The sequence below is a fragment of the Vulpes vulpes genome, chromosome 10 (assembly GCF_048418805.1).
Source record: "Vulpes vulpes isolate BD-2025 chromosome 10, VulVul3, whole genome shotgun sequence".
Taxonomy (NCBI): Eukaryota; Metazoa; Chordata; class Mammalia; order Carnivora; family Canidae; genus Vulpes; species Vulpes vulpes.
Genome location: NC_132789.1, coordinates 16,657,561 through 16,679,939, shown reverse-complemented (window position 1 = coordinate 16,679,939; position 22,379 = coordinate 16,657,561). Strand labels below are relative to the sequence as shown.

Below are 22,379 nucleotides of genomic sequence, written 5' to 3'. Positions count from 1 at the left end.
AATACTCTTCTGTCATGGGCACTCTTGATTTGTTGAGGCTTTTAGAAACCAAACTGTGGTCCCTGACTGACAGCAAGAACATCCCCTGGGAGCTTGTTAGAGATGCAAATTCATGGACCCCACCTCAGAGCCTGAATCAGAATCACTAGGGTGGGGCCCGGATATGTGGTTTAACAAAATCTCCAGGTGATTCTTACATGCTAATGTTTGAGAACCACAGGCTCAAAGTACACAGGTCCCTCCTGCACACCTGTCTGGTTATTCCCTAACCCCATCAAAAATTCTGGGCAACTGCTACCCACTAACATCTCCTTTATGTGAATGCCAGCCCTTGGAAGGGAGTAACATGATGCCCTGAGAGCACTTCCTGGGGCTTTATTATCCTTTATTGTTCCCCTATTACATACGGGGCTCAGAGAGGGGACAGGACTGGCCCAAAGTCACACAGCAAGTAAACCCAGGACCTAACAACTATACTATCCCGCTCCTCACTCTGCAGAGCAGGCGGTAGCTGTCTGGACATCTGTTCCACACACACACCCCCTGAGATTTCCTCCGTGGCAAATGCGTTGTCCTCAGGAAAGCCTCTCCTGACCTCCCCGGAGTCCACCAGGCCTCCTGCATTTTTCCCTCCTAAAAGCATCACAATTTGTAACCATGTTATTGAAGGACTTTGTGTCTGTCTTCCCGCCAGGCTGGAAAACTCCAGGAGGACAGGAAGTGGGCAGACCCTGCTGGATGCTCACCCAACATCTATTCTCCTTTTTGTACAGAGCCTGCGTTTGTGTGGGACGGTTGGGTACCCAGCCAGGTCACTACCACCCCCAGGGTCCCCTCCAGCTAGAGGTATGGGGTTCTGGCTTCTGAGATGACGGTGGGTACCTAATGGGGTGCAATAAATGCACGTTGAATGCAGGACTGTGGGGCCAGCTCTGGGTGTGCAGTTGGTCCTTGGGAAGTGCGCACCATCTGACCAGGCCCAAGAAGCAAAGACCGCCCGCCACAGCTGCCCTTGCCTTGGAAATACTTTTATTGGTTCCGAGAGAACAGGGCTGTGTCGAGCTGGGACGGGCAGAGAGCTAAGGAGGCGGCGAGAGGCTTTGCCCCGGGGCGGACATGCTGTGTGGGGGCTGCTGGCGGGCTCCCTGGCCCGCCCCGCCAGCAGCAGCTGGGTCCTTGGCACTTGGCGCCCGGCGTCACCTCTGCCGGCTTGGCACTGGGGCCTCCTCGGTGGCGGGCGCCCCCCTTTCCAGTTGCAGGAGTTGTGAGTCTTTCACAGTGCGGAGGGGTGGGGGTCCGGGGTGCAGGCAGGCCCCGTCCGCCAGTCCATCCTGGGCTCTCGGCGGCTGCGGCGGGGCGACGCGAGCTCCGGCTCCTCTTCTCCCGCCGGGGAGCTTGGCAGTCCTGGAAGGGCCCCCGTGGCCTCAGCGGGACATCATCCGGACAAACTCTGGGAGGGCACAGGAGCACCGTCAGGCCCGGGAGCTCAGGCGGCGCCTCCAAATCTCCCTCCCGGATCGGAGGCCGCGCCCCCTCCTCCCGTGCTCCCCCCCCTCCCCAGGTGGTCGTCTCCAGCCCTTCGGCCTCTTTCCATCCATCTCCTGCCCAGCAGCTGGCGGGGGCGCTGTCTCATCTACACAGCTGACCCCTCCAAAACCTCTTAGGGCTCCCTGCCAGAAAATATCCAATATCCTGATGAGGCCTCCCTGCCATGGCCCCAGCTGACGTCTTTCTCACTGCTCACCCCCATCCCTGAGCTCCAGCCACCCGATCCGATCACCCTTTCAGTGCAGCTGGCACCCTCCCCCTCCCTCCGCCTCTCAGCTTGGTCTGCAACCTGTCTCCTCTCTCTTCTTTTTCTTTTAACTAGATTTGACTATTTGGAGCAGTTTTAGGTTCACAGCAAAATTATGCAGGAAGTCCGGAGTTCCATTTAGACCCTGCCCCACACCTGCACAGCCTCCTCCACCATCAACATCCCGCACCCAGAGTGGGACTTTTGTTACAATCGATGAACCTACACCGACGTGTCATTATCACCCAGAGGCCACAGTAACATTCAGGTTCATCCTTGGTGCTGTTCATTCTATGGGTTGGGGCAAATGTATAATGATATGTATCTGCCGCTATCATATCATTCAGAATGGTCTCACTGCCCTAAAAAATCCCCTGTGCTCCACCGGCTCATCCCTCTCTCCCCCTAAACTCCTGGCAACCACTGATCCTTTTACATCTCCTTAGTTTTGTCTTTTCAAGAATGTTATACAGTTGGAATCACACACTATGTAGCCTTTTCAGATTGGCTTCTTTCACTTAGTGATATGCATGGAAGATTTCTCCATGTCTCTTCATGGTTTGATAGCTCATTTCTTTATAGTGTGAATAATAATCCATTGTCACAGTTTAATCCACTCACCAACTGAAGGACATCTTGTTTGCTTCCAGGTTTTGGCAATTGTAATAAATAAAGCTGCTATAAACATCTGTGTGCAGGTTTCTATGTGGATGGAAATTTTAATTCATTTGGGGAACTACCTCTTCCTCCTTGTTCACCTGGTGGCTCCTACTCATCTCTTAGGGCTCTACTTATTTATAGCCTCCTCCAGGAAGCCTTCCCTAATCCCCCCTCTAGCTTGGCACAGATGCCCTTTCTGTACCCCACAGCTTGCTGTATTTCCCCCAAAACAACATGGACTATACTGTTGGCTTCTGCTTTCCTTGCTGGTCTCGGGCTTCTCGAGGCAGATCTTGACACACAGTAGGTGTACAACGCATGCTGGCAGAATAAATGGGGGGTGCTGGGCTTAAAGGGAAGAGCTGTCACCTGGGAGAGGGGGGGTGATACCAGAACACAGAACGACCTAAAAATTTCAGATCTGGTGGCAGCAAAGCCTTCTTTCCATGTAGCCACCCACAATCACTTCAAACTTGGAGTCTACTTGCTCCCCAGAAAAGACCTCCCAACCTTCGTATTCTGGATTCAATCACGCTCTGGCACATGTTTATCTTGACTTTCTGCTTAGAATGCAAGCTCATAGAGTATGAAGTCAATGTTTTACTGTATTTTTGCCCTGTCTCCCCTAGTTGTCTTGAATGGTATCATACAGTCTTATGTATGTAGTGGCTGAGATTCCAGATCTGGTGTATGATCCGGCTCTGCATCTTAATAGTTAGGCAATCTCAAGTAAGTCATATGAATTCTCTGAGCCTCCGTGTCGTCATCTGTAATGTGACACAATAATAGTGCAATCCAGAGAGTTGTGAGAATCAAATGGGATAACATACGTAAGTATACTTAGTACAGTGGCTGGTATACAATACATGTATAATAAATGGTAACTATTATAATTATTACTGATTCCTTTAAAAAAACACTTTTACTGAGCATTAGTTATATGCCAGGTGCTGAATTATGAGGAAATGTAGAGATAAAATGTTCTTCTCCAAAAGTTCCAACAAGCAGAGCTACAACTAGCACCCGAGGGACAGTGTGAAGAATGGGGGAGGGTAAGCCTGAGGTGCCATGAAAGCCCAGAAAAGAGGAATTTGGCCTAGGAACCAGCGAGGAAGTGCCAGAGGAAGTGGCCCCACTGCTGAGTCTTGAAGGATGAAGAGAATTTAATCCAGCTAAAGAACAGAATAAAAGGCATCTTGACAAAAAGAAGAGTGCATTCAAACCAGAGCTTGGCAGGATCATGGACCACAAGTACAGGGGTATGGCTTTAAGGTGGAGTGTGAGTAAAAGAGCAGCAGGAGCTGCAAATGGGGAGGTGATCTGTGGTCTGATCTCCAGGGCCCTGAGTATAGATTGAGCAATGGGGTGCTCCAAAAATATCTACCATGGATGGATGCAGGAGTAGGTGGACAGATAAATGGGTAGAGATGGATGGATGGTTGGATGGATGGGTAGGTGGATATAGATGGGAAAGGATCCCACAAACAGATCAATGGAAGTGTGGGTAAAGGTATAGGAAGATGGATGGAGATATGTGAATGTATGAACAGAAGCATAGAGGTATAGATGTATGAATAGATAGAGGTACACGAGTAAATGGATGCATGGGTGAATGTACAGAAAAATGAATAGATATGTGGATAGATATGTAAGTGGATGAATAAATGCTAGTATGGATAATTGTTTAGAGATGAATGAGTGTTTAGACACCTGGACACGTAAAGAGATGCATGAATGAATGAACAGATGGAGAGAGAGATTTGGCAAGATGGATTGATGGATGGATGGGGGTAGGAATGAATGGGAAGGTGGATTTGGAAGGTGGATTACAGGGGTGCATGGATGGAGGGGTAAGAGAATGGAAGGGTGGGAGCATGGAAAGTTGGAATTTTGATGGATACACAGTTGGCCTGGCTTGGCTTCTCTTGTACATTCAAACCCCACCTACCTTCAAAGTCTACTCGTCCATCCCCATTGAGATCCACATCTCGGATAATTTCCTCTATGTCTCGATGTCCCACCTGATGGCCCAGGAGTTTCCTCATGGCCTCTCGCAACTCACTGGTGCTTATCTCTCCGTCACCATTGGTGTCAAACTAGAGAGGGCAGGGAGCAGAGAGGGGTAGCTCCAATGCCGGGAATGTAGAAGCAGATCCCAAGGTTGGGCTCTTTTTCCAGCCTCATTGTCCCCCAGCTCTGGAAACCCTTCTCTTTCCAAGCTCCTTCCCCTGGTACGTGATCCAGGGCTCAGGTTTCTCTTCAAGTAACCATCCTGGGGTTGGAATCCTAACAACCACCCCACCACCACCCCTGTCTGTCCAGGGCCCATTACTCACCTCTCGGAAAGCATCTCGAAGTTCCTTCACTCCAATCATATCTGCTGTTTCTGCCAGGAGTTTAGGTCCCATTAGCTCTACGAAGTCATCAAAATCCACATGGCCACCCACTGGAGACAGAGGAAAGGGCTAGGTCATTCATCCAATCACTCCCTCATCTCTAATTAGGCAAAGGAAGGCACTGTGAACCTCTCCTTGACCTATTCAGTGCCAGGTCGAGGGTACAACCAAAGGCCAAATGAGGACAGAGAGGTGACCATGGACAGGTGGTTTATCAAAGAATGGCTCAGGGAAGGGATGCCTGGGTGGCTCAGTGGTTGAGTGTCTGTCTGCCTTTGGCTCAGGTCATGATCCCAGGGTCCTGGGATTGAGTCCCACATCAGGCTCCTTGATGATCAGGAGCTTGCTTCTCCCTTTGTCTCTGCCTATGTCTCTGCCTCTCTCTGTGTGTATATCATGAATAAATAAATAAAATCTTTAAAAAAATTTTTTTTCAGAGACAGAGAGACAAAGACACACAAGCAGAAAGGCAGAGAAAGCAGGAGTTAGGAGCATCTGGCCCATATGCCCCAGGCCTTACTCTTGTCCTGCAAAAGAAGGCTCACTCCAATAAGATCCCAAAGCAGGTAGGAGTGCTGGAGCAGTGACACACACCCCACCCCTTGCACACAACACCTTTCAGCCACTGACTGACAAAACACCTGGCTTGGAGAGGCCAGGGCTCTAACCTCAAGATGGGCACAGTACACTAACTCCCAGAGCTGCTTGGTGAAATGAGATTCTCAACACTAGGTGCTAGCTGGCTTGAGAGTTCACCCCCTGTGGGCTCCTTCTCTTCGTGGCCTCACTTCCCTATTCCCTGTTGACCCTTCTCTTCACCTTCCAGAGAAACTGCTTGCACCCAAATCCTTGTCTCAGGGGGTCTGCTTCTAGGAGAACCCAAACTAAGCCAGAAAATAACAAAGGAGTAATGGCTTCCCTTCTGTTCAACAGTCCCTGTAGGCCACATGCAGGGCTGTGTGGCAGGTACTCCCCCACTGACTTCCTGTGCTCCTCTCATTTCACAGTTTACAGCAGAGGAAACAGGCCCAGAGACTCTAAGCAGTTTGCTCCAGGTCATAGAAGCGGGCCCAGAGCTGAAACCAGCCTGTGTGACTGCAGAGGACTGCGAGGGTAGGAAGGGGAAGGGCAGGTGGTGCCCAGGGGAGGGACTCACGGTTCATGTTGATCTGTTGGGACAGCTCAATGAGCTCCATCTCAGTAGGCATGTAACCCATGGTGCGCATGCAGTTGCCCAGGTCCCGGCAGTTGATGTAGCCGTCCTTGTCCTTATCAAATTCTCGGAAGGCCTCTCGGAGCTCTGAGAGAAAGAATAAAAGTGGGCACAGCTAGACAAAAGGATAAAAGTGGGACCTGTGAAGCCTCTGGGCAGAGGCAGCCCAAGCCCCACCCCCACCCCTGTTCCTGAGCCAGAGCCTAGAACTGCCAGGACTGCACTCCCCTGATCCTCAGCACCCCACAGACAATGCCCAGCCCTGTACCAGGCCACATTCCCAGAAGGCCAAGATGTCTCTGCCTCTCTTCACACCAGGATCCCTTCCCTCACCTTCCTGGACAGCTGAGCAACTCTTTCCCCTAAGGGACTGGGTCTTACCTTCAATCTCCTCTGGCCGCAGTGATCTGTCCTGAAACAAAAGAATGTGTCCTATTAGCAGCTGTAAGGGGCCTAGAGGTCATAAAATGCCCAGGCTGGGGACTATACGAGGGACAATGAGCACTGGGTGGAGGGAAGGCCAGCACACATCTTTGAGGGGAAAAGGTGCAGCCCACATCTCTCATAGACACAGAAGATGCCCAGGGACCCCAGAGCCCCATCCAACCTGCATACAGAAACTCTGTGTCCCCATTCCAGACACCAGAATGTGTCAGAGGACAGAGTTGTTCTGGAGGCAAAACCCTGTAAATAAAGTGGAGTGGACGGGTTGCTGTGGGTCACAACAGAAGGAAGGCCTGCAAGGCAATGGGGAAAGGGCTGGAGGGACAGAAAGCCAGAACTGGACAGGCTGCCAGAGAGGGAGGGAGAGGAGGAGGAGGAGCCAAGGGTGTGGAGGCAGAAGTAGGGCATCGCCCACCTTCTCCCACCAGACCCTCATCCTACCTCTTGCCCTGTAATGGGACACGGCCTAGGACCCTGGGGGCTGCCGGTGCTGCTGGCTGCTGCCAGGGTCCAAAGCACACATCTCCAGCTTCGTGCAGTGCCCAGGTCTCCTTGGGGACTCAAGGAAACTCTGGGTCTAGGCATCTGGACAGATGGCAGAGAAGTCTCCAGAGAGCAGGCCCAGAGGATACGTGGGGTAGACTCTGGCTAGTGAGGTGCCAGTCACCCCAGGCCTTCCCAGGAGGCAGACAGATCAGCATGAAATGGATGCCCAGCCGGACCTGTTCAGTAGGCCCCAAAGCTGGCACCCACAGCTCATCCTCCCCACGTATCGCAGCTCTCTGACTTGGCAGGTAGAATGTGGCAGGGTGTGCCCACCCTGAGTAAGCACATACCAGATGTGGGCACACCCCTCCTGAACACAGACACACAGGCGGGCCCCAGTGAGCATGAAGCATCTCAGCTGGGCACGCTGGCTGTTCTAGCCAAGGGGTCAAGGCAGCAAGAGACAGCTTTTGCCCACCCACTGCAAGCTGGCCCCATCGCAAGAGACCCCAGCTCTGGGAAACTCAGAATTTTCTAGAAAGGGGCTGCTGAGCAACATCTCGTGAGACAACCAGGTGCACAGGACCTCAGGCTCAGAAGTGGCTAAATGTGACAGGACAGTGTTGACAGTGTACATGAGCTGTGAATGAGCAGGCTACAAGCTACCCCGTTCAGCATGTGGCATTTCTAGGTGAGGGCAGGATTCACTGAAGGTATGTGTTATGTCTCCGCAAGATGATGGTATGGACTTCAACCATAAAAGCCTGTCACCGTGTACACTGCGAGTGTTGTCACTCCATTCCTAGTCACACTTGGATCTTGGGTGGCCAAAAATAATGATTTTTGCAAAACCCTGTACCCCCAATAAGTGAAGTGAGTAAATAGGTGAGTGTATGTGTGTACATACCCGTGCAGAGTATATTTGCTAGGACAAATCACTCAGATATGAGTCCTTTCCCACTCTTCAAGCCTCAAGAAGCCTCTCTTTCTCCAGGACCCAGCTCTGCAGGATTGGAGAGGAACAGGGTGCTACCCTACTGCAGCCTCCTCCCCTTCTTGCATAGCTGGAACCAGGGAGCAGGCAAGCCAGGTACGTACCCCTTCTTGGTGTGCCTCTGGCAAAGTCCAGGTGGCCAGCCCTTGGATCACATGCTCCCCTTGTGGAGCGTTTGGGGGTATGTGTAGAAGAGCCACAGGTGCACACCAATGTGTTAGAGAAACCGTGAGCACCATCCCCAGGGGTCAGACGGGAGGAGAGTACATGCACACTCCTTTCTCCCCAACGTATGCGGTCAGCCTCCAGAGCCAGACAAACTCAAGTGCAAAGCCCAGAGTTGCTCCTTCCTAGCTGTGGGACCACAGGCAGGTCACTTCAGCATTCTGAGCCATGGTGTCCTCATCATAAAATAGGTTAATACCAGCACCCATGTTACCGGGCCTTTGCGAGCATCCCATGAGACAATATCTGTAAAGTATTTAGCATGTGGCATTCAACAAGTGGAACCCTCAAATGTTTGTATCTGTAACATCATCACCCTCCTCCTGTGACTGTTCAGATATCTGAAGGAGGCTGCCCGGATATAGTAGCTGCTTGTGGCTATTTAAATTGGAATAGGAAGCAAATGAAATGAACAATTCAGGTCCTCAGTTGTACTAGCCACTCTCAAGTGCTCAATGGCCACATGTGGCTGGTGGCTACTATATCGGGCAGCATGGATTGTAGAATATTTCCATCACTATAGGAAGTTCTCCTGGACAGGCCTATGTATTCAGAACTGCTGTTAAGAGAACAGGGAGCCTTTGCATCAGACTTCCCGGGTTTGAATCCAACCTCTACACCCACTAGCTGTGATCCTGAACATGTTTATCTCTCCAACTCAGTCTCCTTATCTGTAAATGAGAGATGATAATAGGACTTACCTCTCAGAGCTGCTCTGAGCCTGACATGAGACAATGCACCAAAGTACTTAGCACAGAGCCTCACACAGAGTAAGTGCTCAAGAAAATAAGAAAGCAAACAAAAAAACATTAGCTGCTATGTTACTTCTTGCTGGTGGAGGTGGACTCACCAGTGCTTTGCAGCCATGGGTGGGAAATATGGAGGGTCAGAATCACACATTGAGGGGTTGGGGTGTATCCATGAGGGGACATGGCTTGCTTCATACAGAGCCCCTCTTCTTCCCAGCACCTCCTCATGCCCTCTGAAGCCAAGTCAAGTGCGGCTCCACTGGGGCCAACTTACGTACAGGCTGCCTGTTCTCAGCGAAGCCCTTGCGCAGGAAAATGCAGGCAGGGCCCAGCAGGTTGTGCATGACGGCACAGTTCTGGGCCAGCATCAAGAGTGGTCCCGGGAGCTCACCGCTGGCTGCCAGCCCCTCCTCGCTCGTCTGCACCACTGTCTGCACCACCGTGTAGCTGCTCTTCTCCTCCTGGCGCATCTTCAGCCAGCACCAAGCAAATACAAAAGAGAGGCAGGCTGTCATCTCCCTGCCCCATTGGCCCTCCTGGCCTCAGCCCAGCTCCTGGTCCTAGAAGGGGCTCTCCTCAAGGAGGAGACCCCTGAGAGTCAAACAGTGGGATTCGGAGAGCTCTCAGGATGATGGGAGGCAGGAGCCAACTTGGCTCAACAGATGGAGTCTCTGATCCTTGATTGAAACGGATGCTCCAGGGAGAGCTGGGGATGACACTCATTGTGTGGGACGTGCGCACACACATGCTCACGACACATCCACATGTACAGAATCACACACTCACGTGAATGTGGGAGCTTAGAGACAAGGAGGCTGACAGAGGCTTCTGCTCCAACCAATGGGAAGCACTCACTCAGAGACTAATGAGTACTGGCCTTGCCCAAGATGCTCCCAAATGGACTTCCGGCCCTGCCCCCCCTGCTGGACCCCACCAGAAGGCAGTGGGGACCGTCAGAGCTGGGAACACACAGAGCAGGTTCAGATAGGCTGCTGGACCAGCAAGTGCACACACAGAGGCCTAACTAACACAGCTGAGCAGGTAGGGTAGGAGGGAGGCCTGGGGCAAAATGAAGACTGTAGGGGCAGTACTACTTAATTCAGGGGCAGTACTACTTAATTCAGCCTAATGTTTCCAGACCTTCTGATTTTATGCTCTGCCTGGGCCAAGCAAAGCCCATCTGTGGGTCAGATTCTTCCCAATTTGCAGCCTCAAGACTAGACACTCTCTGCCCCCCAGCAGCTCTCCTTCCCCCTCCCGTCTCTGGCTCCCTGCCCAGCCCAGCTTGCCCGACCTCTAGAGGCTGAGGCAGGGGCCCTCTCTGCTTACCGAATATAGCTGTGCTCCCAGGCCCTGGCCCTCCCCTCCTCCTCCCCGATGGTTCCCATGCAGCTATAAAAAGTCAGCACTGCCCACAGACCATCCCCTTAGGACAACAGCAGCATCTAGTCACAACATTCTATTCCACCCTGGCCTCCCCAGGATGCCCAAGGCCCCCCAGGATCCAGGACAGGGCACTCTGCCTTCAGTCCTGAGCTTGGATGCCTCCTCTCAGTGTGAGGATTTGGAGGCAAATCTTCCCAAGGAGAAACAGAGCAGCTATAACTTGCAGGGCTGTCTTTGCCCTAGAACCCCAGAACTGCATACCCTACTCTTGTATCCTGCTGTACTACACTTGCTGCCAGACTCCTCCAGCTCGCAGAAGGACATGGCCAGGAGAAGATCCTGTGACCCAGGGGGCAGCTTGTCCTGCCAGGCTGAGAAGCAGAACAAGCTCCCCCAGGCTTACCTCACCCTCCCTCTCCTCTTGTGTGTCTTCTCCCCAAAGCCCCACACTCTGGGGCTACAGACTAGACTCCCTTCCAACTTCCTAAGCCTCTTCTAGGCTGAGAGGGAGGAGCAGTATCCTGGTTCAGACCCAGAGTGAAGGTCCTCAGTACAAGGCCCAAGTTCAGTGACTGCAATAAGGGTGGGTCTTTGGTTGTCTCGGAACTTGACAAATGTTTAACAGTCCAAGGGCCATTCTGGTTTGATGACTCAAAGAGGTCAGAGCCTCAGCCATACTTGCACAGGCTTCTAGGACCCAGGCTAGAGCAAGGGCAGAACCCGGGAGACTTTCCTCACTGGGAGGCCAGCCCAGAGGAAGCCCAAGAGTAGAGAGCGGCTGGACCCCAAGAAATAATCTCCCAAGCTATGTGTAGAGAATCAGCCTTTTTGTTTCTGGCTGAGCCTCGCACACTTGGCTCACAGTGAGCACAAGCCAGGAGGGAGGAGGCAGCAGGCAGCACAGAACTCTGAGAGGCAATTTAGTACACTGGCTTTGGGCTCAAACAGTCTTGGGGACACATTCTGGCTCTGCCGCTTGCTTGCTATGTGACCTTGGGCAGGTGACTTCACTCCTCTGTGCTCTAGTTTCCTTCTCTGTCCAGCGGGAATAAACTCAGGATCCTTGTGAGAAATAAATGAGCTATTGCATAGTGCCTGGAGCATGGTAAGAGCCGAATACATGGAGTTGCCATGGGGATGAGAATGACGGTGATGACGATGATGACGATGGTGGAGATGCAACATAAGAGATGCAGGGAGCCAGAAGGCATTTACTTCTGGCTCCAGAGGAAGTGGGAGCATATTTGCCAATCAGGGAAGAACTGAGAAGGGATGGAGAAGAACACGTTCCCACAAAGGAGGCACCAGTGGTGGCTGGGGAATTTCCACTCCATCTCTTTATCATAATACTGCCTGGCACCAAGTTGCCAGGAGGCTGCTGTTCTTCCCTGGCCAATGATAGCACCTGACAGCCTAGTCCTGTCCTGCACAGAGCCCGGAGCAGGCTGCCTCTCCCCCTTCCTGGCTCCCTGGCTACCACACTCGGGAAGCCAAGTGGGCAGTGGCCCATAGGCTCACAATGTCTCCTGGCACCAAAGGGACAGCTCCCAAGTGTAGCATGGCAACAGGGTCAGCTGGCCTCATGACCTAACAGCTTTCTAACAAGGCAAGCTATCCAAGAGAAGGCAAGTCAAAGCTCTCTCTCCTTGAAGGTATTCAGTGAGGGCTTGGCAAGGTGGGGGCCCGAATCACTGCAGTGAGTGGGGAACCAGGCAACCTGTAAGGTCAGATGTGGGAATCTCTGAATAACACTCCTGACAGCAGGGGAAAGAAAGGCAGCCTCTCATGGAGGCAAAAAATAAAATAAAATAAAATAAAATAAAATAAAATAAAATAAAATAAAATAAAATAAAATAAAATAAATAATAAAATAAAATAAAATAAAATAAAATAAAATAAAATAAAATAAAATAAAATAAAATAAAATAAAATAAAATACCAAACTATGGACCGGCATTGCAAAAATCTCAACTCCGCTTCCACTCGGCTGTATGACTTTAGGAAAGCTCTTAGCTCTTAAATCCAGCTCCTTTCTCTACAAAATAGCCAAGAGAACTACTTGGTGGAAAAGAGCAAATGAAATCAAAGAGGATGGCTATGTTGGAGCTGTTTAGAAGAAAGCAATTATTACTATTACAAAAAAACATGAAATTAAATGCGATACGTTTTATTGTCTTTTACCTTATTCCATGGACTCAAAACAAAACCTCTCCTATTTTCCTTTACCCCCCTTTCTCTGGACACCCAGAGTGGAAAAATTAGGATCATGATGACAGTAATACTAGCTGCCATTTACTGAGGACTTTGTTCCAGGCAGTGTGCACAGCACTTTATTTGCTTTTAACAATCACTTTAGGAGGTAAATACTAGTATTCCCACTTGGTGGACAGGGGAACTCAGGCCCAGAGAGCTCAAGTAACTCACCCAAGGTCACATAGCTGGAAAGAAAAGATATGAGAAGTGTGGTTCGTAAGCACTCTGCTGTTGGGGAGATGGGTGAGGTGGGGCAGAGGGATAATGCTTGCTCTTAAATTCACCTCTTTAAGTTCTGGACAGAACCCCGGGGAGGGTGGAAGGGAAGCTTTCACCCTGTGGTCCTCTAGACTAATTCGGGTCAATTTCTGCTTCTCTGCAACAGCACAGAGGCCACCTCTGATGCCAAAGACTCCCGTAAGATGACAGATGATGTGGGCTGTATGCAAAGAAGAAAAACAGGGGATCCCTGGGTGGCGCAGCGGTTTGGCGCCTGCCTTTGGCCCAGGGCGCGATCCTGGAGACCCGGGATCGAATCCCACGTCGGGCTCCCGGTGCATGGAGCCTGCTTCTCCCTCTGCCTGTGTCTCTGCCTCTCTGTCTCTCTCTCTGACTATCATAAATAAATAAAAAAAAAATTAAAAAAAAAAAAAAAAGAAGAAAAACAGTCAACCCTCGGAAGGATCCAAGGGACCAGTGAAGATTAAAGGGAATTTGATATGAGCAGCTTAACTAAATGAGGAAGACGATGAGCAGAAAAGCCCAAAATGTCCTAAATTAAGAGAGGATTGAACCGACCCAGGAGGTAGTACGGGGTTAGGGACAGACATGCCATTAGTTACCCCAAGACCTTGGGTAAGTCACTTTACCCTGAGTGGTAATCAAGTTCCTTGTCTGGAAAAAGACAGAACTGGAGGAAAACATCCCTATCATTCCTTCTTCCTTTAAATAATATCCACGAGTTTCTTTTCTGGCCTGACTACAGAGGGCCAGAAATACAGGCAGAGCCCACGTGCAGCAAAACCCTATAGATGTAAGCCCAGCTTTGCATAAAAAATGTTTTGGAGGTGATGATTTGCTTTCCAAAAGGAATTCTTGCAAAAGGATATTATCCTGGTGTATAAGCAATAAATCCATGACAAAAAGCTACTTACAGACACCTTTGCTCAACATCCTATTTCTCGGTGAAAACAATTCAGGGCCCTGAACCAGCCTGGTCCTAATTGAGATTCTCTGACCCGATTCAAGAATTATTGAGGGGAGCAAGGCATACCCCATTAGCAATGGGATCTACTTCAAAACCCACAAGTCTGAAGGCTTAGAGACCACCAGAGAGAGGGACAGAGACTCTCAAAGAGATGAATGAGCCCCCAGCTCCACAGCTGGGAAGGAGCCTCAGTAGCAGCAGGCTCAAAAGCCCAGCTCAACCCTCTTCCGATCCAGCAGCCCCCAAGGGGGTCCATCCACTCACATTCTACGGACCTGTGCTTTTCATTTTATGGCTCAGGAACTACGGGGGTTTCTTTCCCGAATCTTATGCTAATTCCCAAACATAGCCCCCGGTCCCCATGCAGCTGTAAGTCCCAACTTCAGCTCAGAGCCTGAGACACAGAAAACGGGGATCAGAGGGAATCTGGAGGGAGGAACAGGGAAGCAGCTCTAGACAGAACCCATGGAAAGGGTAGCAAGCTTCAGATGCCCACCCCCTCCATCCCCAACTCTGGGACACATGGTAAGATGCCCCCCTCCCCTTCCCCAGGACTTGGAAACTCCAGAAACATACCTTCCTTGAGAGATTTCTCAGTGGAGACTTGACACAGTTGCCCATCCTAAGCTGAGGCAGCCCCTCTCAGGATCCCCGGGTCCATGAAGGAGGCTTCTGGGGCCTAAGAGACCTTAGTCCCTGTCACGGCCAAACCCCAGCCTCCCTCTGCCTGCGCAGTTCTTCCTCCTGGCCCGTTCTGAGCCCGCTCTCTTGCGCGCGTGCTCTCTTACTCGTCTGCCTGCTCCTGCTCTCTGATTTTTTTTTTTTTTTTTTGGTGGATTGTGTGTGTGTTTGTGTGTGTGGGTTTAACTTTCTGGACACTTTCTTAAGGAGATGAAGGCAGAAGGGGAGAGGAGAGTGCAGGGTACAGAGAAAATTGCCTGGAGAGCTGATGGCAGAGGGTAGCAAGCTAGGGAAGGCGCCGATCATCTACATCAGATTAGAGCTCAGTCCTCTCTCTGGTTCATTTCCCTTCCCTCAGCCCCTCCTCTCCCGCTGCCAAATCTGCAGGGAGATTGCTTCGGGGAGGGGGGCCCAGAATGGCAGCTGCAGCTGGGAATTAGGCCAGCAGACCCAGAAGGGGAAGCAGGCTAGTTTGGGCCACCAAAGCCAGGTTGCCTCCCAGCTCCAGCCATGTGCACACACACACACACACACACACACATCTGCACACACATACATATGCAAGCACTCAGAGACAGACACACATCCTAATTGCCCCCTGGCAATCCCAGCTGGATTGAGAGCAGACAGTTCCAGTTGAGGGCCTGGAAGATCTTGTGACGTCCCCATCACGCTCCATTTTTCACACTTGCTTCGTCACTGAAATGGGATGAGGCTCCGGGGCTGGAAGCACAAGCTGAGCCAACAGCAGCGAGCGGATCCTTCTGCTCCCTTTGCTATGTGGAGTCTCTCCGACCCAAGAGACCGCGGTGAGGGGGGCATGATGGAGGCAGTGCTGGCGCACAGGCTGTGATGGAGGGTTGCCAACCCTCTAACAATCCTCTGCCTAATCCTGAGCGAGGATCTTTCAAGGTTTCCTTGGGGTGCAAAGCAGAGAGGCCACCCTTTGCTAAGTGGTCTTCAAGGTCCCACGACTGGAACTTTTTAGGTGAGCGGCTCTTCCTCGTCCTGGTGGGTTCCAGGTTTGATGTGGACTCATCTGGAGCTTCAGATGTCACATTCAAGACCTACAGACGGAGCCAGAGGACCCAAGAGCGGAAGTGTCCCCGAAACCTTGCAGCCAGCTTCTCCCAGCAGGGGGCACCAGAGAGGATGGGAAGCCTAACTCTCCCCGCCCCTGATGCAACAACCCTCGCACGAGGCACTGGAAGAGTTTTTAGTCCAGAGAGGCTGCTTTCCCAGGGACGTTTGATCCAGCTAGAGTGGCTGGTCAGAAGTCCCATTAGGGGAGTGGGCGGGGCACTGCCCAGGAGGTGCCACAGGCTGGCTCCCAGGGAGCCGGGGGAGGAAGTCCCTGGATAGCTCTTGACGTCTGTGCTGCTGCTGACGACGGAACAGTTTAATCAGGGGAGTTACTCAGCAGCCTTGTTTGGGCCAAACCTCCAAAGGGGGTATGAGAAGGGGGGGGCAGCCCCTGAGGGCAAAGGGAGGAGCCTGGGGAGGTGTTGATGCTCAAAGGGCAGGAAAGACACCAGGGAGATGAGACCGAAGAGTGAGCAGCTAACATAAGTGCCTTCTCCAAAGACACGTTCCTCCACAGGAAAGCATCAAGCAGCCTTTCTGTGGGGCGGGGAGTCAGGGTTATGAGACTCAGGTGCATGAGAAGGGTCTACAGGCCTGGGGTTGAGTCATGCCTCTGCTGCCAGCTTCTGACTTCTCACATTCTAGAGCTTCTGTTTCCTTGCCTGGAAAAAGGGGGTTTCCCCGTATCTTGCTTATAAAGCGGATGTGGGCAAGTACCCAACACATAATAGATACTTAATGAGTAAGAAATAGCTCATTTGTCCAGGGTTTGTGTGCCAGGCACTGTGCCTGGCTCTAGGAATGCTGTGGGGAACAAGATAAAGCATGGTACCTGCTTTCAGGGAGTTCATGTTCTAGCAGGCAGGCAAGAGCTATTAAAGAGCTATGAATGCACTTACTGAATCACGTTTCAGGTAAATGCTACAAAAGGGAAAACACAAAACCTCTGAGAATGTGAGACAGAGGAATCTGACTTAGTCTGGGGGGATCAGAAAAGACTTGGAAGATGAAATCTAGTAAATCAACTATCTGCAGACTCTTGACAAGCTGGGGCTCACCAGGGACCCCAGAGGGGAGCTGGGTTAGGTTCCAGGTACAAACCCAATTTATATTAACTACCTGGGCAGATATAGGGAAAGGCAGCACAGCGTCAAGTGAGAGTCTCAATGCTAGCTGCAGATGATTCTGATTTAATAGGTGTAGATGAGCTCCAGGCACGGGTGGGGTTTAGTGCTCCAGGAATTCTAATCTGCAGTCAGCGTTGAGGACCACTGACACAGACGCTAAAAGCTTAGAATGCAGGGGCAGACAGACCTGGGTTCCAATGTTGCCCTGCTGCCTAGCAAACTCTATGACCTTGAGGACTTGTGAATCCTTCTGAACCTCAGTTTCTTTTAAAATGGGTACACTAATAACCCTTTCCTCCTAGGGCTGTTGTGAGGAGTTAATGAGATAATATATGTAAAGGGTTTGGCACAGTGCCAGGCACCTAGAAGGTGCCCCCTTCCCTGGCCCAGCATTAGTCTTAAAGGGCCAGCTGTGCCCGCCTTGCCAGACTCAGCAGAACACCCACTCAGTCAGACCTGGTGACTCCTGCCCCCTGCAGGCCAGCCCGGAGCACAGCACCCGCTTGCCGACCTTGGAATATGCCTGTCCTTGGAGGCAGGAGACAGGAGACAGGAGACAGGAGACAGCAAGACCAGGCCCCTGTGGAAAAGTCAATAAATCTCATCCTTTTTTACAGGACAGGATGCTGACCCTAGCTTGAAGCAGCAAGGGATTCAGGGATTCAAACTCAGAGCTTTAAAAAAAAAAAACAAACTCAGAGCTTTGCTTAAGCTATTTTGGGCTGGGCAGGTCAGGGGGTGGTGCTCCTGGGTGACCCGAATAACTGGTGATCTAGAGGAGGCAGGTGTCTTGACCTTTAGAAGAAATTTGCTTTTGCATATGTGTGTATATATATATATATATATATATATATACACACACACACACACACATATACTTTTTTTTTTTTTTTTAAGGGCCAACAGGTAGGGGCTTCTCTAAGGAACAAAGCACATTGCCCAGCCCCACCTTCCCTCTTCACCCCAGTGGCCACAACCCTTGGACTTCCAGAAGCCTACACTATGAGTTCTGGAATGCAGTAACAAGATCAGAGGGATGAGAAGGATAAACCCACTGCTGATTATTCCTGATTAAGAGGGAGGCTGGCCTCCAGCCCTGATCGGTTCTATCACTAGCATTTGAACTTGGATGACAGCCCAGTGTGAACAGGCTCAGGGAAAGCTGGGTCATAACCTGAAAGGTGCTTTGTGGATGCTTCTGACAAATAGGAAACACTCTTATGGGGACACCTGGGTGGCTCGGCGGTTGAGCGTCTGCCTTTAGCTCAGGGTGTGATCCCAGGGTCCCGGGATCAAGTCCCACATCGGGCTCCCTGCATGGAGCCTGCTTCTCCCTCTGCCTGTGTCTCTGCCTGCCTCTCTGTGTCTCTCATGAATAAATAAAATCTAAAAAAAAAAAAAAAAGGAAACACTCTTATGTGACTTCCCACCCAACTCGTTCTTTAGAGATCATAGTCCTGCCACTTACTTACTCTGTGGCCCTTGGACAAGCCACTTCCCCTCTCTCAAGACTGTTTCCTCATCTCCAAAATGGGGGGGTGATAATGCCAACCTTTACAGGTTGTTGAGAAGATACTTAGGCAATTGTTTAGTGAGCTCTTGGCTGAGGTCTCAAGCACCCTTGTTCCTTCCCCCAAACAGCAAAGGCAAACGCAGCTGTCTTGGAGGACTCTACAGGATTGATATCAACCCCAAGCTGACCTTCTCTTTCCTTTTCCCCAGGCACCAGGGGAAAGCAATGAGGGCTCCCACTCTCTCAGAGAGCAGGAGGGAAAGACTTGACAGGAGTGAATGATATACACAGCCCTCATCCTAGAAAAACAGGCCTAGTATGATTGAATCCATTATGACCCAAAACTTCATGGTCTCACGCCCTCATCTAAACTATAGGAACTAAAGAAACTCTGCAGAGCAGAGGCTGGAGATACTGGTCATTCGCCCATTAGATACTGTGTTCTTGTTATGTGCAAAGCAGTTTGGGAATTGGGCTAATTTATTCAAGTTAGAAGAGATGTCTTTAGAGCTAGAAAAAGGGGAAGGATGGAACAGAGATGCAGGCTTTATGCACATCTGACTTTTCTACAAGGGGTCTTAGAGTAAGGAACTTAGAGTAAGGAGCAGAAAAACTGTTCTTAAAGTAGTTTTATAAGGGGATGCTTGGGTGGCTCAGTGGTTGAGGATCTGCTTTCAGCTCAGGTCATGATCCCAGGGTCTTAGGATCAAGTACCACATTGGGCTCCTCGTGGGGAGCCTGCTTCTCCCTCTGCCTATGTCTCTGCCTCTATGTGTCTCTCATGAATAAATACATAAAACCTTTTAAAAAAAAGAATCCTGATTCCTGTTCCCCTAGTGTAGGACCTATCTTGGACCCTTCAGTGTCACTTTGAGCCCTAGCTCTCCTTGACTGTATTACAAATGAAAAGGAGATTCAGGACAGCACTTGGTAGTTAATTGACAGCAACAATAATAACTATTACAGATGAAGCCCTTGCTCTGCACCATGCACTGGCCAAAATCTGTACATATCTTAATGTCCCATTTAATCCCCCCCAAGCCCAGTGAGGTACTATGATTTTCTTTATTTTGTAGATAAAGAAACAGAGGCTTAATGAGGTTAAGCAATTCAGTTAAGGTTAAAAATATATATAGAGCTTGGGAGACATGAGAAATAGACCTTCCCAGGACTATATTTTGCCCTAAACAGATTCTATCTGAATGTTTCTGTATTCAGAATTCCATGTCTCTTCTCTTGGTCCTGGTCCTGAATCTAAGGACAGAAATCTCATTGCAAAGAGAAAGGATGGAAAGACTATTTCTCCACTGTCTCAGGAGACTGGAGACTCTGACCCAAAAGTCCGAGGCTGGGTTCGGTTGTCATTGCTGTTGCTGTTCAAGAGGATGCCTAGAGCTGTCAGCAGGAAGCCCAAACTGAATGTGCTGAGCTTTACAGAAAAAGTCTGCATCTCCAGAAGCAAGAGCTTCCAGAGGGAGGTAGTAAATATTTGATGGGACCTTCCAGCTCTTCCTGACTCAAGTGACCCTGGTGACATTTCAGAACATTGGGCTGTAGGATAGTCCTCATTAATGACTAAGAAAGTAGGAGAAGGGAGAAGGAAGAAAAAAGGAGGTAGCTGAAATGCTCTGAGCTCACAAAGGCCCATGCAGGCAAATTCTGTGAGACTGGAAAAAGAAGAGACTCTTTTTCTAGGAGTGAAGTCATATTAGCAGCAAAATAAATAGCCAGAAAGTGAGTGATTCTGGGCCAGTGAACTACCCTTACAAATTACTACATTGTAAGCTCCAAAACAGCCAGAACTCCAGCTATCTTGTCCACTGGTGTCTCCGCAGTACCCATAAATGCCTGGGTAAAGTAGGTGCCCCCAAATTATTTGATAAATGTTTGATTAGATGTCACTGATTCCACAACCCAGACTCACTCCATTGACCACTGCCTGGGACACTCTATGTCTCCCACCTAATACATAAGCCACCGCAGTGAACTTCCACCTCAATATGTCTGCACTAATTCTCAAAGCTCTGCATCCAAATCTCTACTCTGGAGAACTGCTTTCAGCTAACGCGGCTAACGAGGGCTCCCCACAGGAACAAAGCCACACACTGCTGCCCTATCACACCACACAGCAGCCCCGTGCAACCCAAATCCACGTGCAGCTACCTTCATGTCAGACCTCCCCTGGCCTCAGCCGCCACGGAGTAGTATTTTGAAAAAGAATGTGCAGATCTGAGGCAGAACACACACAGCCTCCTTGGAATTCTGATCCAGCATGGCAAGTCAGAAGCTTAACACGGCTTCTCTCCACTACATCCTAACACAGAAACACTCAGGGCCTCTTCTTCCTCCACACACAACGAAAACTCTCCCACCAGACCTCTGCATCACATCCCTCTTCGGCTGCCGCAGAACAGTTTCAACGCTGTGCCAATAAGTTTGAATTAATTATGGGCTCAGACTAGAGGAAACCCTGGCTTTGCTCGGGAGTTCACAGGTTCCTCTCTGCGAACCTCTCTCCCGGGCAGCACACCCCAAACTGTAGACCTGGACTCGAGGACAGCTGCTCAGGACCCTTGAGAGAAAAGCCTACAGGAAACAAGAGTAGCCACTAGTGACTCCTTAGTGACCTTTCTAACCTTAGAAGGCACATCAACTTAGTCTGGGGTGTTATTCCACGTCCTACGACCTGACAACTGCCCAACTGCCATCCTAATGGCATCCCTGGAATGACAATCTCCTTAAAACACCCCAAAGTTCCCATTTGAGCAATAGCTCTGTGTAGCCCCTCCATGCCTACCCAGACCCTTCTCTTTTCTTGTATTTTTGAGTCTCCATTCGGCTCTCCTAACTTTTCCCAGGTCTCCGGGGCCACCACAGCCCACGACTAGCGTCCCCCATGCCCAAGCAAGGCTGTGTGCCCCGAGGTGGCCATTCTTGAGTCTCAGACCCCAAACCCCTTGCTCCTTTAGGTCGCTCACTGGCAGTCTTGGCTGGAGACCAGAGGAGTGAATTTGGCGCCACCTGCTCGGAGCACCCCTCCTGACCCCTGCAGATCTCCAGGCGGTTTGCGGCGGTCGTTCCCCTCCAGGACCGGCCTATTCGGCAGGTGGCGGGCGGCGAGGCGCCGGTACCTCGCCCAGAAGAGGCCGGGAGCGTGGACAGCGCTCAGGGTGCTGAATCAGGCACGGGGGAGGAGGAGTGCCGGCCAGGGCGCAGGGCTGCGGAGGGACTACGGGGAGCGTGACCCGGGCCGCGGGAAGCGGCGGGAGGGCTGTGGGCGCGCAGCCGTGCAGGGTCCCGAGCGCCTTTCCCGGGAGCGCGGGCGGGAGGCGCGGCCCTTACCTGGCCGAAGGCGGAGCTGAGCATGGGGCGCAGCTGGTGGAGGAACGGGTCTGCCTCGGACGCGGCGGCTGGAGCGGAGTCCCCGCGACCCGGGGCTCGCAGCGAGCCCCGGAGGCCGAGCGCCGGGGACAGCCCCCGTTCCTCCCCATCCCGCCCGCGGGCCGGCGGCAGCGGCGACGGCGGCGAAGGTCGGGACGCCGCGGCCGGCAGCGCCTCCCGGGGCCTGCAGTGCGCCTGGGGGAGCCCGCGCCTGCTCCCCCGCGCGCCCTCCTCTCGCGGCGCCGGCCGGCACAGGGGCCTCCGCGAACTGGGGTCCCCGGACGGCGGCGGCGTGCCTGGGCTGGTGCCAGGCAGCCGGCGGCCAGGCAACCCTGGCTCCCGGGCAGGGCCGTGGCGGGGAACCCGGCTGCCCCCGCTCGCCGCCGCCTTCAGCAGCGACGTCTTGGACTCGCTTTTGGCGATGTGCGAGCTCATCGCGGCGGGGCCCGCGCTCGCATGGCCCGGCGGGGGCGGCGCGGTGCGGCGCTGCGCGGGGCCCCCGGCGGGCAGAGAGCGGGGCGCCCGGCGGGAGCCAAGCCCGAGGACGCGCTGGAGGCGGGCGCCGTCCCCCGGCCGCTTAAATGCGGCCCCGTCGCCGCCGCCCATGTGACAGCGCAGCCTCTACGCCCGGAGCCCCGAGCTTCCCGGCGGCTGGCGGTGCGGATCTGGGGGGGCCGCCGGCTGTCCCCGGAGAGCCCACCCCCGGCTCCTCGGCGGCCCAGGTACCGCCGCGCCCCGCCCCTTGCCCCGCCCCGCGCTCGAGGAGCCCCGCTTCCGGGCGGCCCC

At 52.0% G+C, this 22,379-nt stretch overlaps 1 protein-coding gene across 3 annotated transcripts; it reads right to left on the bottom strand.

The window, feature by feature from the left end:
* Window positions 1-1,012: 1,012 nt before the first annotated feature.
* CABP1 (calcium binding protein 1) lies at window positions 1,013-22,304 on the bottom strand. 3 transcript variants are annotated; one of them, XM_026015881.2, is made up of 7 exons: window positions 14,385-14,860; window positions 9,241-9,432; window positions 6,446-6,476; window positions 6,008-6,151; window positions 4,792-4,901; window positions 4,404-4,551; window positions 1,013-1,450 (listed from the first exon to the last, which is right to left on the bottom strand). In XM_026015881.2, exons 1-7 carry the CDS (start codon window positions 14,427-14,429, stop codon window positions 1,425-1,427), a joined length of 696 nt encoding a protein of 231 aa, XP_025871666.1. In that variant the 5' UTR covers window positions 14,430-14,860; the 3' UTR covers window positions 1,013-1,424. The 3 variants fall into 3 exon arrangements, with proteins under 3 accessions (XP_025871666.1, XP_072579084.1, XP_072579085.1); XM_072722983.1 differs by lacking the exons at window positions 9,241-9,432; window positions 14,385-14,860 and adding an exon at window positions 21,555-22,295; XM_072722984.1 differs by lacking the exons at window positions 4,404-4,551; window positions 9,241-9,432; window positions 14,385-14,860 and adding an exon at window positions 21,555-22,304.
* Between the last annotated feature and the right edge of the window lie 75 nt (window positions 22,305-22,379).